This window comes from Dipodomys ordii, unplaced genomic scaffold (assembly GCF_000151885.1).
Source record: "Dipodomys ordii isolate 6190 unplaced genomic scaffold, Dord_2.0 Scaffold72, whole genome shotgun sequence".
Taxonomy (NCBI): Eukaryota; Metazoa; Chordata; class Mammalia; order Rodentia; family Heteromyidae; genus Dipodomys; species Dipodomys ordii.
In genome coordinates, this window is record NW_012267288.1 from 1,058,783 (window position 1) to 1,079,456 (window position 20,674).

At 40.6% G+C, this 20,674-nt stretch overlaps 1 protein-coding gene across 1 annotated transcript in view; it reads right to left on the reverse strand.

Moving 5' to 3' along the window:
• Positions 1 to 20,674, reverse strand: part of Dnah11 (dynein, axonemal, heavy chain 11) — a gene marked incomplete at its 5' end in the record, with an annotated part of 289,761 nt that extends 269,087 nt beyond the window's left edge. The window contains 7 exons of the mRNA XM_013023983.1: positions 534 to 767; positions 7,891 to 8,102; positions 11,558 to 11,657; positions 12,668 to 12,857; positions 13,261 to 13,457; positions 19,167 to 19,313; positions 20,624 to 20,674. Coding sequence (XP_012879437.1) covers positions 534 to 767; positions 7,891 to 8,102; positions 11,558 to 11,657; positions 12,668 to 12,857; positions 13,261 to 13,457; positions 19,167 to 19,313; positions 20,624 to 20,674 — 1,131 coding nt within the window. The remainder of the gene's footprint in view (positions 1 to 533; positions 768 to 7,890; positions 8,103 to 11,557; positions 11,658 to 12,667; positions 12,858 to 13,260; positions 13,458 to 19,166; positions 19,314 to 20,623) is intronic.

The window sequence follows — 20,674 nt, forward strand, 5'->3', positions numbered from 1 at the left end:
TCAGCACCACATAAGCAAAAAGAAAAAAGCTGAAAGTGGCACTGTGGCTCAAGTGGTAGAGCGCTAGCCTTGAGCTGAAGAGCTGAGGGACAGCGGCCAGGCCCAGAGTTCAGGCCCCTCGACCAGACCAAAAAAAACCAGTTTTCTATCTTTGTAGCACTGGTTATGAGTTCCTAATAAGATCACTAAGAATGAGACCTCCCTCCCTCACATGGAGTTCACTTTTCCATAGTCATGCAAAAAGCTACTGGCTTGCGTGTTCCAGTACTGGGGCTTGAACTCAGGACTTTGGAATCTTGCTTGGCTTTTCTATTCAAGTACTCTATCACTTGAACCACTCTTCCACTTCTAGCTTTTTGTGGCTAATTAGAGATGACAGACTCTCAGATTTATTCCTAGGCTAGCTTTGAACTGCCATCCTCAGATCTCAGTCTCCTGAGTAGCTAGAATTACAGGAATGAACCAGTGGTACCCATTTCATCTATAGTCTTTTTGGTCCCCACCCACAAAAACAAAAATCAATCAATCAATACCTCTATTTTTATTAAGCGGTCAAGAAACTTGTCAAATCTGCAGAACACCAGAGAAGACTGAAAATCCCAAGGTCTCAGTTCTGTATTTCCCATGAAATTGCTTGCCAATAATTTTTTATATTTAAAAAAAGAATTTTTGAAAGTCTTTAAGATGTTAATGGCCACCTGCACCTTTTCCAGTGAGTCTTCGATTTCTCCCTTTAAAAGGTCCTCTGGTGACAGGTAAGCCACTGCCTAGGAGACAATAAAAAGAAATGACAATCCAAATGACAATTCAATTTATATTTAATAGTTTCAGACTGGAGCTATGCATTTCAATAATCATTTTAATGGACAATATCTAGAATTGGGCCAGTGATGTTGTAAGATAGAAAGCAAAATTTCTAGAAACTCAGGCAGATAGAATTTAATGGTGTCTCTTTATATACCTTAGAATAATATACAACAGTTTTGACTTTTTCTGGATTTATGTATTCTGGACTGTTTCTGGATTTATGTTTTCTAGCAATGACTAAATTTTTGCTACACCTCATACATTTGACAACTGTGGGATCTGAATCCACATGGGTATTCTTGCCAGCAAATATTCTATATTCACTTTTTCATATAAAGAAATGCACATGCTATAGAGGAATAATCTATCAAAATGTGACTTTTCAGAACATGGCCAATTACCTAGTAGCAGGGGATCACTTACAAAAGCGAGAAAGAACTGATTAGGTTGGTATACCACTGGAAATTCTTTAGGGATAGCAAAATTCTCCTCTTCGGGCTTAAGCATCATTGTAGGATATATAGCCAGCTGAATGATGCCACATGAACATGTTTTGAAAGAGGGAAAGAAAAGGAGAGGATAAAAAAGATAGAGCTAGCAGGCCCATGGACCTGTGGCTCACAGGACCACTATCTAGGTCCCTCCCCCATGGTGGGACCATTCTATTTGTTATTCAGAATCCCCAAGAACCTTACAGAGCCACATATTCTAAAGGTTCTTTGGTATGCTACATTTTTAATGCATCTTAATTTCATTATTTCCCACTCAATCTGGAAAGAAAAGTAATCTTTCACAAAGGCTGATGACATTCTACACAGAATTGCCCATAATCCCACTGCAGTTTGTATTGTAGAGTGGTTTATACTTTGGTACGGTATATTGGTATAGTATATTCTGTACACACACACACACACACACACACACACACACGTGCGCACATACACACACGGACTGTTCTCTGACATGTAGGAAACTAAAATCTGTGTAGATAACTCAGCTGCCTTTCCTGTTACCTAGTTACCTAAAGTGACACCACTGGGACAAGTCATCCCTTAATTCCCCCTGTACCTATTGGCTGGCCCTCACACAGCTTAGACCATCACTGCCAATTAACTCCATGTTCATACAGTCCACTGTTAGCAAGACCCCCGAAGACAAAGTGATGACACTCAATATCTTAAATGACAAACCCCCCAAACCTATCGCTTTGCACTAAGCAACAGAAGATGTGAAAGAATATCAACGGAGTCAAGAGACAGGGCCATAATTAAGCCAGGTGTCACTAATTGCTTTTGTGATATTAGATAAGTTGTCACAGAGGATCTATTTCCTTTATCTGTAAAATGAAGAAATTGAATTAGGAGAAGCTCATGATGTCTTTTAGATCCTAAGCGTTGAATTCCTTTTTCATGATCTCCCACATACCCTTGCAGCACACCCAACCACACTAGCTCTGTTACCTTATAGCTAATGGTATCAGCATGAACAAACAAAAAGCCACTGGATTTAGAATGAACTGGTCCCACTTAAAAGATCTTAGAAACACAAACACAGTCAAGCTTTCCTGTCTACTTACTGATTCTTGTGTGTGTATATGCCTGTACTGGGGCTTGAACTGAGGGTGCTGTCCTTTAGCTTTTTCACTAAAGGCTGGCTCTCTATACTGCTTGAGCAACAGCTACATTTCTGGCTTTTTGGTGATTATTGGGAGATAAGATTCTCATGGCCTTTCTTGCCAGGCTAGCTTCAAACTGTGATCCTCAGGTCTCATACTTCTGAGTAGCGAGGATTATATGAGTGGGTTACCTGCATCTGGCTTATCTATTAGTTCTGTATGCATGAATTCAATGATTCATTGATTAAACACATTTAAAAATTTTGTACCTTAGCCGGGCACTGGTGGCTCACGCCTGTAATCCTAAGTACTCAGGAGGCTGAGATCTGAGGATCACAGTTCAAAGCCAGCCCAGGCAGGAAAGTCCGGGAGACTCTTATCTCCAATAAAACCACTAGAAAACTGGAAGTGGCACTGTGGTTCAAGCAGTAGAGCACTCGCCTTGAGCTTAAGTGCGCAGGGACAGCACCCAAGCCCAGAGTTCAAGCCCCACACTGACCAAAAAAAAAAAATTGTACCTTTACTTAACATATAGATATTTTGTTGTAATTTTCTCAGCAAAAAAATACTTATGGTATTTTTACATTGAACTAGGTACTATGAAGCAATATAGCAATGCGTTAAAATAGAATAGGCTGGGATCTGGTGATTCATACTTGTAATCTTAGCTACTCAGGAGGCTGAGATCTAAGGATAGAGATTTGAAGCCAGCTTGGGTAGGGAAGTCCCTGACATTCTTATCTCCAATTAACCTCCAAAACCTGGAAGTGGAGCTGTGGCTCAAGTGATAGAGCATCACCCTGGCATGAAAAAGCTAAGGAAGAATGCCCTAGTCCTGAGTTCAAGTCTCAGAAACAGTACAAAAATAAACAGGATAATATGCATAGATTTTTATAAACAAAATTAACTGTTTCATACAAGGAATCTGACCATCTGTGGAGTCTGGTCACTATGAGGGGTTGGTCCTGCAGCCCACCAACCCTTAGATACTAGGGTACAACTCTACAGCTAATCAACTTATTAATAAACCAATTAATTGTCAGCCAATTTATCAATGATGTTATGCTACTTGGATACTTAGCTCCTTTTCTATTTTATGTTTTGTGGATTCTTATTTTTACTCAATTCTGACACATTCTGCAAACTTTACTGCTCAGACTTTACTTCTTTCTCACCAGGGATCTGGAGGGGACAATTTCTATAACAGAGATACTTAAAGCATAGAACAGAGAGGATGGCAGGCTTTACAGGACAATGTTGCACAGTGACCAGGATGTGGCGTCAAGGCAGGACATTAAGAAAAGACCCATTACCTACCTTTGTGTCATCATGTCAAGTGACCAGACATTTCTTATATGGCTGGTCTAAATGGCAATAATAATGGCCACTATAGCAACTTAAGAGAAACACATTTATTCCCATTGAACTAACTGGTTCCTCATGACTCAATACCCCGTCATAGGATCAGGCACACTATGAGTAAAGCAGATCAGGAATAACACAAACACTGACCACTGTGGTCACATGGACACACCTGATACATCTGGAGGTGTACTTACAGCCCTAGCAACCACGTGGGCAGCACCTGGTCCATCTGAAGGTGCACCTGTAACCCCCATCACCTGGGCAGCAGGTGGTGTGGCAACTATGTTTGACTCTCCAGGGGAGGCTGGAATGCTGGCATTTAAATGAAATCTCTCCAATTTCAGCATCACTGCTAATTTTCTAAATAAAATATTACTGTGCAAATCAAAAACACTGAATGGATCTGTAGATCAAATGGAATTGATAAAATGTCAGCTTGTGGCCTTTAATATGTAACATAGATTTATGAACTCCAGTATATAACCGGTCAAACAATGCTTAATTTTCATTAAAATAGGCCAAATAAGTTCATGAAAACAAAGCACGGGAAGATCAAAGAAACAGTTATGAAATGTATATAAAATGTGTGATCATGCCAGTGCCAGGCCAGCTTGGGCCACAGATGAGACTCTGCCTTAAAAAACAAACCATAACAAACCAAACAGAAACAGAATTCTGTTATCACTATTACCCAATGAAGGAGCTCAAGTCTCTAAAACGTGATAATGTTCAAAACAAGCAGATAATAATGAAATTTTTTATAGAAATACAATTGACATGTTTTAGAAAAAATCGTAAATTTAAAAAAAAATCACCCAGAGCCTTGAAAATGTTATAACCTTTGATCAACATCAGAAATAGTCAGCCCAATTATCCAAATTTGTATCATTTTTCTATATGCAGTTATAAGAGAGAAGGCTAGGGGGGAAAAAAACTAAATATCCCATAATGACAAAACTCCTTTTAAGAAGCTAACAAAATTGTAGGTATGATAAAGTAAATCAGGACACCAAAGTTTTAGGAGAAGCTAAAAAACAATGCTGAGTTATAGAACTTTAGGGGTATTTCCATTGCTACAAATGTTATACAATGGTAATATTTTATAAGTATCATTAGCATAACACATATATCATAATTTGAATAAACACATCATAAGTATGGAGTGTAGTATAATGAGCAAGAAGTTAAATCATTAGTTAGGTAATCATGGAAAAGTTAATTCGTCCTGTCAGGGCTTCAGTCTAATTATTAACTGGAGCTACTAATAGTGTCTATATTGAAACTGTGCTATGAGGGTTTACTTGTATTTACTTTTTTTTGAATTTTTTTGTAGCCCAGCCTAGCTTCCAAATGAAGATCTTTCTGGTTCAGTCTCCCAAGTAGTGAGGATTACAGGTATGTACACCATGTCCAGTGCTATACAGATCTAATATATTTTGTAAAGGGCTTCAAAAAGTTCCCTACAAAATAATAAGCAGTAGGCAATGTTATATTAAACACAGTCAACAAACATGTGAGGATGGGGACTTAACTCTTTAAGGAATCCAGATATGAAAGTGTGTGTGTTGGTCCTTGGGCTTGATCTCAGGGCCTGGGGGATGTCCTTAAGTTTCTTTTACTTCGCTTCCAGCTTTTTGATCGTTTATTAGAGTTACATCTCTCAGACTATTCTTCTGGGGCTAGCTTTCAACCATGATCTTCAGATCTCAGCCTCCTGAGTAGCTAGGATTACAGGCATATACCACAAGGTGCCTGGCTCTCATTGCTAAGTTTTGATTCCTAATGTGTGAGGGCAGATGTACTACAAAGTCCAAGATGTGCTACTTTGGAAAAATCAAGAAAATCAGGTCAATGAGACCTTTGGACAAAAGTCAAAGAGCTTGGTAGACTCTGGCTGTTGACATAGAAATAGGAGCCAGGATACTATGTTTACAGGTGTAAAGGTAACCAGGACTTCTTTCAAGTCACCCATACATACCGAGGGAAGACCACTAATGGAGCTTTGCAGTAGAATGGTTTTGATACAACGAGAACAGGTATGGAGGAAGTGATAGTTGTATTTTTTGGCCCTGCAACAGGGACTATACTAGTCTCCTGTGGTGATCTACACCTCTGGGGCCTAAAGCACTTGCTCAACAACACAGAAAAACTGAATTTGACACTAAAAGAACAGAAACAGAGGAGATGACAATAAATTATGACAAGGAACTGACCTGTTGCACATCCTGTTGATGGCTGCACTTAGCTGCGAAGCCAATAGCTTGGCAAGAGAAGAGAAAGGAATTGACTTTTCACTAAACTTCTGTTGAATGTGGGGTGCCACAGTGAGCATTTCCCTGTTATCTCTTCTGATCCTCACGATGGCCCCTAACTAGATATTATTCCCATTGACAAGTTCAAACTGAGGCTCAGGGGAATAATTTAAGTTCCCTTAAGTGGTTCAATCAGGATTATGGCTCGTCTGAGTCCAGAAATTTTATACATTCACTTCACTCTTCAGAAGCAGAGAGGGGGAAAAAGGGCAACAAAGGGAAATGGGTGGAGACAGAGGAAAAGGGGGAGAGACAGAGAAGTGCGGAGGGGGAAAAGAGGGGAGGGACAGAGAACAAACAAAACTCCAAAACTGAATTCACTTGCTGTCTCCGGAAGTTCTAAACTCCAATTCTGCAGCTCTCCTCTGGTCTGGCTTTCCCTCCTAACAGAGAAACTGAGCAAATATCACCTTTCAAATCTCAATTTAATTCATCTAATATTGAAATTGTGTTGTGCCCAAAGCGGTATGTTGAAGGCCTAAGCCCCCAAATGAGGCTATCTGGATACAGGGTGATTAAAAGGTAGAGTTAAGGTTACATGATATTAAAAGAGCAGGGCCATTATCCAATAGGACTGTGTCTTTATAATAGGGAAAGACTGCCCAGTGAGGACAACATAAGGAGGTGGCCAACTGCCTGTAAGACAGGAAGAGAGCCCTCAACTAAGTAAGCCCCTGCTCTTGCTCTGACGCAAACTTCAAGCTCCAGAAACTGTGGGAAAATGAATTGGTGTTTGAGGTATTTAGTTATAACATACCTAACAGACTAAGATACACGCTAAGAATCTCTAAACCCTGTACAGGTGTCATAATCCTAGCTATTCAGGAGGCTGAGATCTGAGGATTACAGTTCAAAATCAGCCCAGGCATGAAAGTCTATGAGAATATCATCTCAATTAACCACCAAAAAGCTAAAAGTGGAGCTGTAGATCAAGTGGTAGCACACCAGCCTCAAATGAAAAGGCTAAGGGACAGTGTCAAAGCCCTGAGTTCAAGTCTCAGTACTTACACAAACTTAATTAAATAAAATCCCTAGACTAGATGGAATCCAAATATCTTTCAGCTCTGGGATGTCATTGTGTGGACCCAGAAAAGATGACGTGTGGATGGAGGTAGTCTAGGGTGTTTTGTTTTTGTGCCACTCTTGGGGCTTGTTTGGGCCTAGGCACTGTCCCTGAGCTTTCTCACTTAATGGTAGCCACAACTCCACTTCTGGCATTTTTTTGATGGTTAGAGATAAGCCTCACAGACTTGCCTGCCTAGAATGGCTTCCTATGTAGCTAGGATTACTGGTGTGAACCATCAACACCTGGCTTGTCCAGTTTTATTTTTTTAAGTATAATGGAAGTTAGTTAAGAAGAGATTAAAGATCAGCAATGAATCTGAATTCTTTCAAGATAACTCCAGCACTGTTTTTTCTTTCAAGGGTAACTTCATTTTCCAAATGCCTTCCATGAGCAATGTTCCCATGCAAACCTGAGGCGGCTACAAAGAAGGTATGAAACAAAGCAGCCTTATGGGGAAGCTGCCTTAAATCTCCACATTTAATCTGTCTTTTAAACCTGTTTAAACAAAATCCAGCAATAACTTGTTCTTTGCTTGTATCTGACTTATTTCCAGAGCCCGCTTACCATTCAGGATAAGAAGTCACCTGGTCTTTGTTATCATAAAAATCCTTCCGAAAACAGGAAAATCATGTTCTTATTGTAATTTTGATTTATTCTTTACTAGTCTAACAAACCCTACCTCATGAAAATGATTCTTATTCTTCCAAGTGTTTTAATGTTCATACCTGGTCGATGAAGAGATTACAAAACTCTTGTAATAAGACTATAATCCGAGCAGGAGTATTATAAAACTTGGAGTGGCTCCAGATAAGATAGATGGTATGAAATAATGGGGTGGTTAAAATGAGGGTCTGCGGGAATTCCTTTTCCTGGAGATCTTGAATGTGCCTTCTTAAGGGTCGCAGGTGTAGTTCCACATCTTGGGCTTCCAGGAGAGCTGAAGACAAGAATAGTTCAGTTTGTTGGCTGTATACTTTCACAGGTTCAGGAAAGCCATGTCAAACATGCCCATATTTTCTTTTTCATTATACAATCAACCCAGGAGCAGCTTGTAACTTCAACACTCAGGAGAGGACTGGTCTAGTTACTCACAAAGCAGAAGTAATTGTGTCTGAAGACCCAGAGGGAAGAAACTTCAGAATTTACAAGATTTTCTCCTCATTCCTGCGGGAATGCTGGGGGAGCTCAGCATCTCCATGCTGCTGCCTTTCACTTTAGGGCTTGGATTAAGGGAACTCCTCTGGGTATGGTCATACCTAATGCCATTTCCTATGAGAGGAGCTGAAGCAGTGATTGGGAAATCTTCCATTACATTATTACCTAAGATTTAACTGTTAAAATGACTATGTGCAATGCATATAATTTAAAACTAGGCAGAAATGATGATAGCACGGCACTATGAATGGGCCTAGATGAACTTAACTGTAAGATGGTTAATTTTATGTTGCATGAGTTTAAAAAAAAAAGAACCCATTCAGCATGACAGGAGCAAGGAAAACATTTCAAATACCACAGATGTAGAGACAAGAGTCAATATTTTGAAGCTGCTAGTGATTGCATTGCCAACTCTAAAGATTTTTTTCTGGGTTAAAACTGGTTATTTTCCTCTAACACACTTCGCTTTGCTTCTAAGCCTGCAAATACCTCGATGAACAAAATACAAGTTGTTTTATAAAGGTAAGGAATGAAGCTAAATTTTATTTTCTGATGTGATCCCAAAATTTTTATGTCAAAAAAACAAATAGGCTGGGCACTTATGGCTCACGCTATAATCCTACTCACAAGGTTGAGATCTGGGGCTAAAAAGGTGGCTCAGTACTTGCCTTGCATGCATGAGGACCTGGGTTCAATTCCTCAGCACCACATAAGCAGAAAAAGCCGGAAATGGGGCTGAGGCTCAAGTGGTAGAGTGCTAGCCTTCAGCTGAAGAGCTGAAGGACAGCGCCCAGGCCCATTAGTTCAGGCCCCACGACTGACAAAAAAAAAAGGTTGAGATCTGAGGATTGTGGTTCAAAACCAACCTGAGCAGACAAATCCAAGAGACTCATCTCTCCTTAACCAGCAAAATTCCAGAGGTAGAAGTATGGTTCAAGCGATAGTTTTTGCTCAAGGCTAGTGCTCTAAGGGAGAGTACCCTGGCCCTAAGTTCAAGCCCCAATACTAGTGCACACATGTACACATATGTATGTACATACATATACATACATATATATACACACATACACACACCTTGGTGATCTTTCAGTCATATCAATCTACTTCAAACATACTAGTTGAATCCAACAACAAAACTTACAAAAAAAAAACCAGAAAATTCCAGAACTTTTCTGATTTATTCAGGTTTTGAAATCCATGTATTTCTGTCCGTCTTAGTTCCAAACTCAAATAACTGCATTTAATAGGTAAGTGCCTTTACAATGTGCTAAGCCTGCTGACTTTCTGAGTCCCAGGTAGACCTTTGAAACAGGTCTTCTACCAGTCCATGTGTATTTAGGTCATGTATTTCACTGTGAAATATTTTCTAGCAATCTTCAGGCCTCATGCCCATAAGGCTCACAAAACCCTTGGGACTCATTCCTGTAGGAATTCTGTGCACAAGTAATGCCAACCACCTCTGTTTATTGAGGGCAAACCTATTACAAGCCCAGAGCCTGGATAAGTGTATTTGAAACCTCAATCCAGTGATTTGCAACCAGTGATTTTTTGCCTTTGGGAACATTTGTAATGTCCGAAGATAGGTTGTTTTGTTTTGTTTATTAGGAATGGTTGGTGGCATCCATGGTAGAGACCTTGGACCCTATGGCAAAGATCTTGCTTACAATTCATAATAATGTCAAGAGTGAAAAATACTGCTCTAAGTTCACACACTGATTCTGCCCAGAAAGCTTTAACAGGCCAATTTGGCCATTAAAGACCAGAGGCAGAGTAAATTCAACATGCTTTGTAAGCAGAGTTCAGATAGCAGTTCATATCTGACAAATACCCTAGACTGAATATTTCCCCTTAGGCCCTCTTTTCAAGCAGAACTCATGGAGAAAATCCTAAAAAGAGCGCAACACATTTTTAAGAGCACTATCTTCCAACCTTCCAAATGTCACATAAAGTGGGTGAAAAAGGAAAATTTCAAGTTGTTAAAATAAGCAAAAATCAGTATCTGTGCCAGTTTTAATTTGATTATTTAAAACTATTATTATCAGGTGTCAGTTGCTCACACCTGTAATCCTAGCTACTCTGGAGGCTGAGATCTGAGGATCAAGGTTCAAAGTCAGCCAGGGCAGAAAAGTCTGTGAGACTCTTATCTCCAATGAAGCACAGAAAAAGCCAGAAGTGGTGCTATGGCTCAAGTGATAGAGTGCTAGCCTTAAGCAAAAGGAGCTCAGGGACAGCACCTAGTACCAGTAAAAATTAAAAATAAAACTTTACTATCATATATATGTACACATATTTGTATAAACATGAACAATGAATGTAATCAGAAGTCAGGAACCAGGGAGAGTTGTTATATTTGGAACTCAAACTAGAGACTAAGAGACAAGCAAAGGAAAACACGCACGCACGCACGCACGCGTGCAGTGTGAGAGTGTGAGTGTGTGTGTGTGTGTGTGTGCACTAGGGTTTGAACTCACAACTTCCCAATTGCTAGGCAGGTGCTTTTATTGCTTGATCCACACCTACATCCTTTTTTGCTGGGGTTACTTTTTAGATGGGATCCTACTTCTGCTAGAACCAGCCTGGACTGTCCCCCTTCTATTTACGCCCCCTGCCACAGCAGAAATTATAGGCACACACTACAATGCCCAGCTTTTTCTGTTGGGTTGGTGTCTCATGAACTTTTTACTCAAGCTGGCTTCAAACCATAATCCTCGTAATCAATCTCTTTGCCTCCCTAAGAGTTCAGATTAGAAACATGAGCCACCGTGCACATTTGAGGATGAGATTTTTTAGCTGAATGTCTTTTTATAATTTTCCAATCACACAGGTTTAATCACAATGTCAATGGTGACTTTGAATGACTGTAAGCTAAATATCTGGAGACCCAGCACATCCAGAATCTAGTGGGTAAATAGACTAAAATCACAGCACAACTGCTGGTTTTCCAACCTCTCCCCAGGGCTTTCATTTTGCCTCTGCTAAATACTGAGGGCCATACCTTTCCACACACAGCTCCAGTTAAACCTTTAAGCTGAACCATGTCAGTAGTATAGGTAGAAAATAAAGAACAAAGGGTGAGAAGAATTGGCCACTAGAAGAATGAAGTGCAATCACGTCATGGTTATGCCCAGGGTAGCAAGGTAGCCAGGAGGCAGGTAAATGTCAAGGCTGAGCAGTGAGTGGGGCCTGATCATGAAGAGATCATGACATTCACACTAGGCCCCAGAACATGAGTCTTACCATTTTCCACAGTCACAAAAATGTCCTTCAAAGTAGGAAAATAGCTGCTCTGTTTTGTTTTCAGGATCTTAACCATCTTGAGCACAATTGGAGTCTGAAGCTAATAAAGGAGGGGGAAAAATCCTTTAATAAATAAGAGCTGGATTACTAAATGTCTTCTTTTAGGAAAATATTTAAATTATATTCCACTTTCACTCAATGTGCATAGTCATTAATACTCAAAAGCATATCTGGTTTCAAGCTAAAAAAATCATTTTGATATATTTCTCCATAAGCTTATCTTGTACTTAGTATTTTTCAATTTGGATTTTCAGAAAAGTCCATTTCCATATTATATATGGAAACTATTAATTCCATATAAAATTTCTTGATCTGTTTCACAAAACTCTGAGGCATGTGAATGAACTAATTCTTAGCATTAATGTTGGTAGCAAACACTGGCAGTCAACTCTAAAGCTACCCCCACTAAGGTGAAAGAGATCAACTCCTCCAAATCATTTACGAAGACAGGATGGATTAAATCTTACATCCTCAACATTTTCCCACTTTTCTTTTTCAATTGCTACTAAATATTTCTAATGATCTCAAATGTCAAAATTTCTTCTAAAGGCAAAAATCACTTTTAACTCTCATTCTCTTGAAATACATACCATATATGTAGCATCTTGGAGTCAGAGAAGACTATTAAATCTTATGAAGACTGCTAAACCTTTAAAATTGTTGGCTATCATTGCTTGGGAGAATTTATTCTACAGTTGATTTTGGTTACTCAATTGATAAACAATTTTTAGGCTGGAGGCAGTGGCTCAAGCTTGTAAGTCTAGCCTCCTTGGGAAGTAGAGTCTACAGAGAATCAGAGCTAGAATCTGACCTTGGCAAAATGTTTGAATTACCCCTTCTAAACCTTCTGAAGCCTGTTATCCCAGCTACTAACAGAAGCATGATAAAGAGGATCAAGATCCAGCTGAGCCCCAGGCAGAAAATGAGATTTTTATCTTGAAAAAAAGGATGGTGGAGTATCTGGAGTGATAATATGCCTTCCCAGCAATCATGAAGCACACGGTTCAAAAAGTGGTACCAGCCCTCCCTAGCTAAGGGCTCTCTACTTACTTGATTGTAAGTGCTAGATAGATTCTCCCTCCTCATTGTCCAGAAATCCAGCTCATATGATGGTATCAAGTGAAGACCATTTATCAAAGGCTGTACTGAATCCCTTTCTATACTTTCTTGAATTTGATGTGACCATTTAATAACCACAGATTCAATTGCATGGAGTATTCGCCTCTCATTTGATGGTTGCCTGCAAATATTAAAATGACTAATAAGAGAACTCAAAGGTAATTTTAGCTTGATGAAGATAAAATGTGGACTATAGTTATTTTATACATCCTTATACCAGTTTTCTAAGTATAGGCTCTTCAAAAATCTATTATTCTCATGTCCTTGAGTTGTGACATCCTTTTACTCCATATTTAGCATGTTCTAGTGTTAAAAATATGTTACCACAGCCTCAAAAAAAAACATTTTAAAGGAAAACTATTTTCCTTTAAAAGTATACTTCCCAAGGAAATACACATTTTAAAGTTATGATGTAATTATAATACTTCTCTATTTTTGCATCTGCAACTAGTTTGTCTGGATGGGATAGTAAATGGGAAGGTTGTCTCTCCACGGTAACGTGTTATGTGCTCCACATTACGTACTTTGTCTCTGAGTAATTCTGCTCCAGGTCAATGTTTTCTGCAACAGTAGGAATTGGTAGAAGAGTTCTTCTAGACATTTTGCCTTTAAAAATGTGCATCTTGGTTTTCATGAGTTCTAGGTGATGTTCCATATCTTGTGAGGTGAAACATGACCAGGATTTATGATTGTTCTTATTAGAAAGAATTGGCATTAAGATCTACAGAAAAAGAAATGTTTTTAAATTTACAACCAAGGCGCTTCTCCAAAGATTCTTCTTGTCATATAAAATTGGCAACCAAACTACTTCATTTCATAAATACCCTCCTATGATATCAAATCTACACAGAGAGGAGAGAATGAATGCTGAATCAATGCGTTTGATTTAGCAGCTGACTCTAACACTGCAAGAAATAAGTAAAATTGTTTTCAGTAAGTTGTAAACTGCAATCTTAATGACAACTGGGCTTGTTGGCAGATATATTAATGAAGAGAAAAAAAAAAGCCGAGGGTGGGAATCTTTCCAGCCCTGGGAGGTATCCCTATGGACTAAAGTTGAATTAGTTGAAAAGTTTCTTATTCAAGCACATAGACCTTTTCAGAGCTCCTTTCTCCTCCAAATGAGCAGCATCCAGGAAACTAGGTATTCAAACGCCACTACAGTGTCCTGTTCACATTCAGAACCCCAGCATGTGTTACATTATTCATAAGAGAGCATGTTGGTTTAGGCACCTATTCATTTTAAGGTATCCTTTCAGGCATCTATTAATTTTAAACTTTTTTTCATTTTTCTGATACATCTCATCCATTTTATCAGCATATTATAAAATTGCAATTAGCTAAAATGCTCCAAAAATAGTTACTCTAATTCTTTAAAGGTATGTTGACAACACAGGATGAGTATCCCTTATTCAGAATGATTAAGACCAGAGATGCTTCTGATTTCAGATTCTTTGAGCTTTTGGAATATTTACAGATATATGATGATCTATCATATATTCATATATATCATGAGATAAAGCATATATACCATAAATAGAGATATGTGATGATATATATTATGAGGTATCTGGAGACTGGCACCCAATTTAAACAAAATTTATTTGTGTTTCATATGTGTGATATGTACATAGCATAAAGGTAATTTTCCTTTTTTTTAGCTGGTCCTTGGGCTTGAACTCAGAGACTTGGCACTGTCTCTGAGCCTCTTTGTGCTCAAAGCTAGCTCACTACCACTTGAGCCGCAGCACTACTTCCAGCTTTTTCTGGGTAGTTTATTGGAGATAGGCGTCTCATGGACTTTCTTGCTCAGGCTGGCTTGGAACTGTGATCCTTGGATCTCAGCCTCCTGAGTAGCTAGGATTACAGGCATGAGCCACCTGTGCCTGGCTTCTTCCATATTTTTAATAACTTTTTGCATAAACAGTATAGTATTTTCCACGGTACCTTTGTTGACATTCAAAAGTGTCAGATTTTAGAGCATTTCGGATGTTCCATTTTCCTGTTAAGAATATTCAACTTGTCTAGTTAACTAGAACAAAACTTGGTTTTCAAACTGGTATTATTACAATGTCCTGCTGAACTCCCACCTACAGGTCAAGTGAGCTAGGCACGAGAGGCAGGAGCAGTGTCTGTGCTCAGTGAGCTCAGCAGTAGTTAGGACCTGCCATACACATTTGAGGTGCCTTCAGCATGAATGTGAAACTATCAACTGTTTGGGGGACAAAATGGCGTGAAGGCAGGCTCACGTTAAAGCCATTATTTGACTTGAATCTTTCGGATAAAAGAACAGAGCAAGGCAGATATGATGTTCTGAATGTCTGTGTGTTCACAGCACATGTATGAGGAGACCATACCCTTCCTGTCAGTGGGCTGAGCCCCAGCCAATGGCTGGCATGTAGGTCTTAGGGGCAGAGCCCTCTGAATGGGGGGCCCAGGGATCTCCTTTCTTTGACCAGGTGAGGACACAGACAGAATCAGAAACAGGAAGTGAACCTTGATCAGAAACCCAAATCTGTCTGTTCCCTTGATCTCAGCTCTCCAGTCTTCAGAACAACGAGCTATAAACTATTTATAAGGCAGCCAGTCTATGGCCCTTCCCTATAGCAGCACTAATAGCAGCCCCAATTGTGTAGGACAGCAAAGCATTCTAGAAAACTGCATCCTGACAAACAAAAATCATGGGAGACCTAGTAGGGCATGCCTGAACTAGAGCTAGCACCCCCAAGACAATCAGGCTGTGTGGATGAGGGGGGAGGGAGTGAAGAGTTTTGGAAAATAGACTGAAGACATTATTAGGCTTGTTGGAATGACCATGCATTCATTCGTCTGCCAGGAAACTACTTTCTAGATTAAATTTCTGGTACCAACAGATTTTGGAAAGTTATAAGCAAGGAAAATTTCCATGTCAACACTCATGTACTAGGGTCTTTAATTTTCAGTCTAACATACTAATATACTATGATATGGCCAACTTCTAGATTTGTTGTTTTGCTTTGTGCCAGTAATATGGCTTGAACTCAGGGCCTTGTACTCTTGCTTTTCATTCAAGGCTGGGGCTCTACCACTTGCCAATTTCTCTTAAAGCATACTTGTGTACTGCACTGTAGAGAAAACTCCTATGAAATTCTGAGCCATATGTTTTGGAAAGCAGTTATTCAAGCAAAACTTTAAAGCATCTTTAAGATTATAACTTAAAACAAATAGGCCCAGGATTTGCTTGTTAATTACAAGTGATTTTATCAACCAACTGTATACAAAGCAATGTAACTAATTTGAGGGCTTGGTTTACTTGGAAATTGTTGAGCTTTTGTGATTTTTAAGGATATATCTCAGCCTTCCTCTGAAAACCAAAATAATTTGGATGCTTACTAAGGAGACAGATGACTATAGATAAAAATCTAGAATAGTATCTTCTTCCTCCCTTACCCTGACTTATTTCCAGAAACAGTGCTTTAAGGGAGGATTCTACCCTGCTGATACTCTAGTCTGACATCCAGCCTCCAAAACAGAAACTTTGCAACATCACCTCATATATACTATTCTGAGGAAATAGCCTCAACTACTTATGGAGCTTCCAAATCAGGCTGCCCCTGGACTAATCTCCTCCAGAGAACATGTACTACCATAACTGTCTTGCAGTAAACACACAGATTTCACTTCGGCAGTTGGCTTTGCTGACAATCACCTCAATGGAAGACATAAGGCTGAGAGACTGATTAATCAACAGCCTATTTTCTCAGTTGCCAATCCAGCTACCTCCCCTGTCCTTCAACACTAAAGGGAACAAATTACGTAGCCTACAAATATGGCTGTTTTCAGACTAAAAAGAAGTGCTAAAAATTATCAATGGATATAGTTAACAGACCTGTTACTACCTAAAACCAGAACTCCAAGTAAATCAAGACCTAGGGACATCCTCTCCAAGAACCCCCCACACACACCTTTCCTGCCACACCTACAGATGTGGAAGATGGCACTAGGCTCCCCCTACTCCCTGCCAGACCCATCTTAGCTTTGCCAACTGTGCCTATCATTTCTAGTTTGGCTCTCTGCCTCCCTACTGAGACTGGATGCATTTACTGTGTGTGCTGCTGGGAATCCAGCCTTCAAGTTCTAACAACGGTATTAAACAATACATTTCATGTTCAAAAAAACTTTTTTAAGCCTGGTGCCAGTGGCTCACGCCTATAATGCTAGCTACTTAGGACACTGATATCGGAGGATTGTGGTTCAAAGCTAGCCTGGGTAGGAAAACCTGTGAGACTTCTCTGCAATTAACCACCAAAAAGCTGAAAGAGGAGCTGTGGCTCAAGTGGTAGGGTGCTAGTCTTGAGCATAAAAGCTCAGGGACAGAACCTAGACCCTAATTTCAAGCCCCAGTAGCAACACAAAAAGTAAAATTCAACAGATTAAAAAATCTTGCTGGGAACTGGTGGTTCACACTTGCAATCCTAGTAGCTACTCAGGAGGCTGAGGATCTGAGGAATGAGGTTCAACGCCATCCGAGGCAGACAAATCCTAGAGACTCTATCTTCACTTAACCAGCTAAGTGCCAGAAGTGAAGGTGTGGTTCAAGTGGTAGAGCATGAGCTATGAGTGAACAAAGCTGAGTGAAGTCCCTGAGTTCAAGCCCCAGTACTGGTATGTGCATGCGCGTGCATATACATAAACATAAACACAAACACACACACACACACACACACACACACACGAACAAACCTTGATGATTTGTTTCCTAAACTGCCAGTGGTGAGAACGCAGCATTCCAATTCCAATCGACCCCCTACCCATTGAAGACTGTGGCGGTGACTCCATATCTAACAAATGTTTGTAGGTGCAACCACGGGAAACTTCTAAAAAATTATAAAGGCCATATAGGTAAACCGTGTGCTGTTTTTTAAAAATTACTTACCTTACAGATTGTTTTTATATGTAACCCTGGCTCCAAAAGTGGGAGTCTCACTTGTCACATCCTGTTCTCCACCTGGTACATGTCCCTATTCGTCTAGAGGAAGGCATCACTGAAAATTACCAAAGACAGGTGGGGACTGACTGAGTGGACTCTGGGGAAGAGGAAACAGTAAAAGCCAAGTCCTTGTGGTAAGTGTATGTCTTCTGAGGTTTTAAGGGAGGTGAGGGAAGACGGAATTACAAACTCCGTAGACTTCACTCACAGTAGTACTTCTGCTCTTCCGTAAGGACCAGTACCAGTAATTCAGCTGCTCTAGGTGGAGCCTAAGATCCTCCCTCCATGGCTCACAAGTCTCCTGGTGATGCTAATACTAATTCCAAGCAATCAGCAAAGTCAAGTCTTAGTCTCTGTGTTTGGACACTTGTTTAAAGTAAAACAAGGAGCCAACGCAGGGTCTGAGAAGTGTTCTGACTTGGGCTCTGTTACACTGAGAACAAAATGTAGGCAGGAGTTCCAGGAGAGGCCAATGCCGTAATAGAGGGGAAAGACAGGGAGAAGCAGAGGAGATGGGGGCTATGTCTGAATATATGTTGAGGGTAGGGATTGTGCAGTTTCCCAATGGAATTCATATGAGACACCAAAGAAGATGACTGAAGTGTTCTGGCTTTGCAAGGATGGAGTTCACATCACTAACCTCGGGATAAGTGTAAATAACAGAAAGGGAAGGCTGGGGGAAAGACAGAAGTTCCACTTTGACCTCAATTACATAGCAAGCGGAAAGCTCAGGAAAGCAGATGGCTCTCTAATTTTGGTGTTGAGGACAGACATTTTGACCACAGGGAAAAATTTAGGAGTCCCTAACAGAACATCACAAACTCCTCTCCATTGGCCAATGATATAAGCTGTATGTAGGCAGTAAGCCAGAAACCTTGCTTCTAAAAATCTTCAGTCATACAATAGCCTCATTTATACCAAACGTAAGCATCAAGTTAACCCAAGTAACAGCACTTGATGTCCTTACTTTAGGCCAGCTGAGGGGGGAATGTTTACAACACCCCCATCTCAATCAATAAAAAGCACCTGCTTATCATTATGCTCTCCAGGAAGTGTAATTAGAAAGATAGAGGTCCTAGTGAACCCAGACTCTATTTGGAACAATAATGAAAGCAAGAGGAGCTGGGGCATGACTCCAGTGGTACAGTGCCTAGAGCATGACGCCTCTAGTTCAAGGCCCAGTATGACTCAAAACAATCCAAAAAAATAAATCTGACAAATACGTTTGAATGTTGAAGAACCTAGTCAATTCAGATTGGCTTGTGGTTACTTCCCTTGTTTGGAAGAGGAAGAATGAGCTGACAAGTAACCCACATGCTGGATATTATCATCAGTACTAGTTCATTTCACAAACAGCCTGAACGCCATCACTCTCCATACACAGGCTGGTTTCTACAGGTGCTTCTTCTTAAGCAACCAGAGCTGTCTCCAAAAATTCAGACATTAAAGACAGACAACTACCTCATCTAGGAAAGTGATTACATGTCTAAGAGGTGAAGTGGGTAGCTCTCCAAACAGAACCATGTGAGAAAAATCATCGGCCCCAGTGCTCTCTTCAGCTATCTTCTTGGCAACATAAACAAGTTTATGTTTTGCATCTCTTGGAATCTGAAACGAGAGCAAGGTAATTAGTTCAAACTCATTGTAGTTAACAAGAAGATTGCTATACGCAACTGTAGATAGAATAAAACCTGGCATGGTGCCCACCTAACATGGTGGGTTCTGTTGTTTTTCCGTGTCCTGTAAAGGGCACACAATTTTCCTTGTTCTTTAATGAGGTTAATTTCACAGCCTTACTGGTGTGGAAGTAACCACCTTTAAGGGTAGGTAAGTATAACACAACACATGCTCACCTGCCATAAAAAAAAAAATCTCAGTGACATGAAAAATCTCAAGGACAGTGCCTAGGCCCTAAGTTTAAGCCCCAGGACTGCCAAAAACAAAAACAGTGAGAAAAGTAATACAATGTAGATTCTTTCCATCTTATGTTTTTAATCAGATTTTTCCTCTTTGGAAGTGAGCCAAACCAGAGATTAAACATAGGGCCTACAGGTTAATTTGTATTTCTTTTTTTCAAGGCAGAAAGGTGTTTGGTCAAGATATTTTTACATTTCCAGAACTACTGAATCATCTCTGCAGCCATCACTCTATTTACTTAGCTTCCATAATAACTGGAGTGACATGTCCTATTGACTCACCTAAAAAAAAAACCTTAAAACTAAAAGTTACCATTTAGGAGAGTACCAAAATGAAGATTTTTTTTTTCCTCTCTCTCCAAAGCTCACAAAACCCTAGGGCCAACCCCCAGCCCCCACCCCATGAGCCTGCTCACCTCCATGGGAAACACGAATAAGCAGGATTTTACAGCATTAACCCCATGCAGGTCACCTCAACAGAGACTCTTGCAAACTTCACACAGGACCAACGCTAAATACAAATGCTGTACTTGGGGTAATACCATCCACCTAACATACATCCACATCCCAAAAGAAGAAAAGCAGGAGGGGGAGGGATAAAGGCAAAGCTAGGGGAAAGCAGGCCCTCCCTTGCCAGGTGGCTGGCACGCAGCAGGGCGTTTGGAGAGCTTGGCTCACGGCTGTTCAAGGACCCAAGATTTCTTCCCGGGAAAATACAAGCGTGGTTCCTAGGCAGGCCAGACCGCATCCAGGCTGCGGCTACTTTTGTTCTTCCTTTAAGGATAGAGAGTTCCAGAACGACACCGGGGGGGGGGGGGGGGAACGACTGAAGCCTCCGTCACCTGGCCTGAAGGAGGCGCTGGCCTTTCTCACCTCCGGTTCGCTCCGGCCAGCTCGCGGGAGAGTCTGGGTCGGGTTTCAAAGGCTGGCTTTCTACAGAACTAACTTCGGGCCGGGGCGCTGTCGGGGCTGGGCCGCCGGGCTGCGCGGCGGCCCCCTTACCTCCCGGGAGGCCTCGAGGCGTCCCGAGGCGGCGACGCCGAACACCAGGCC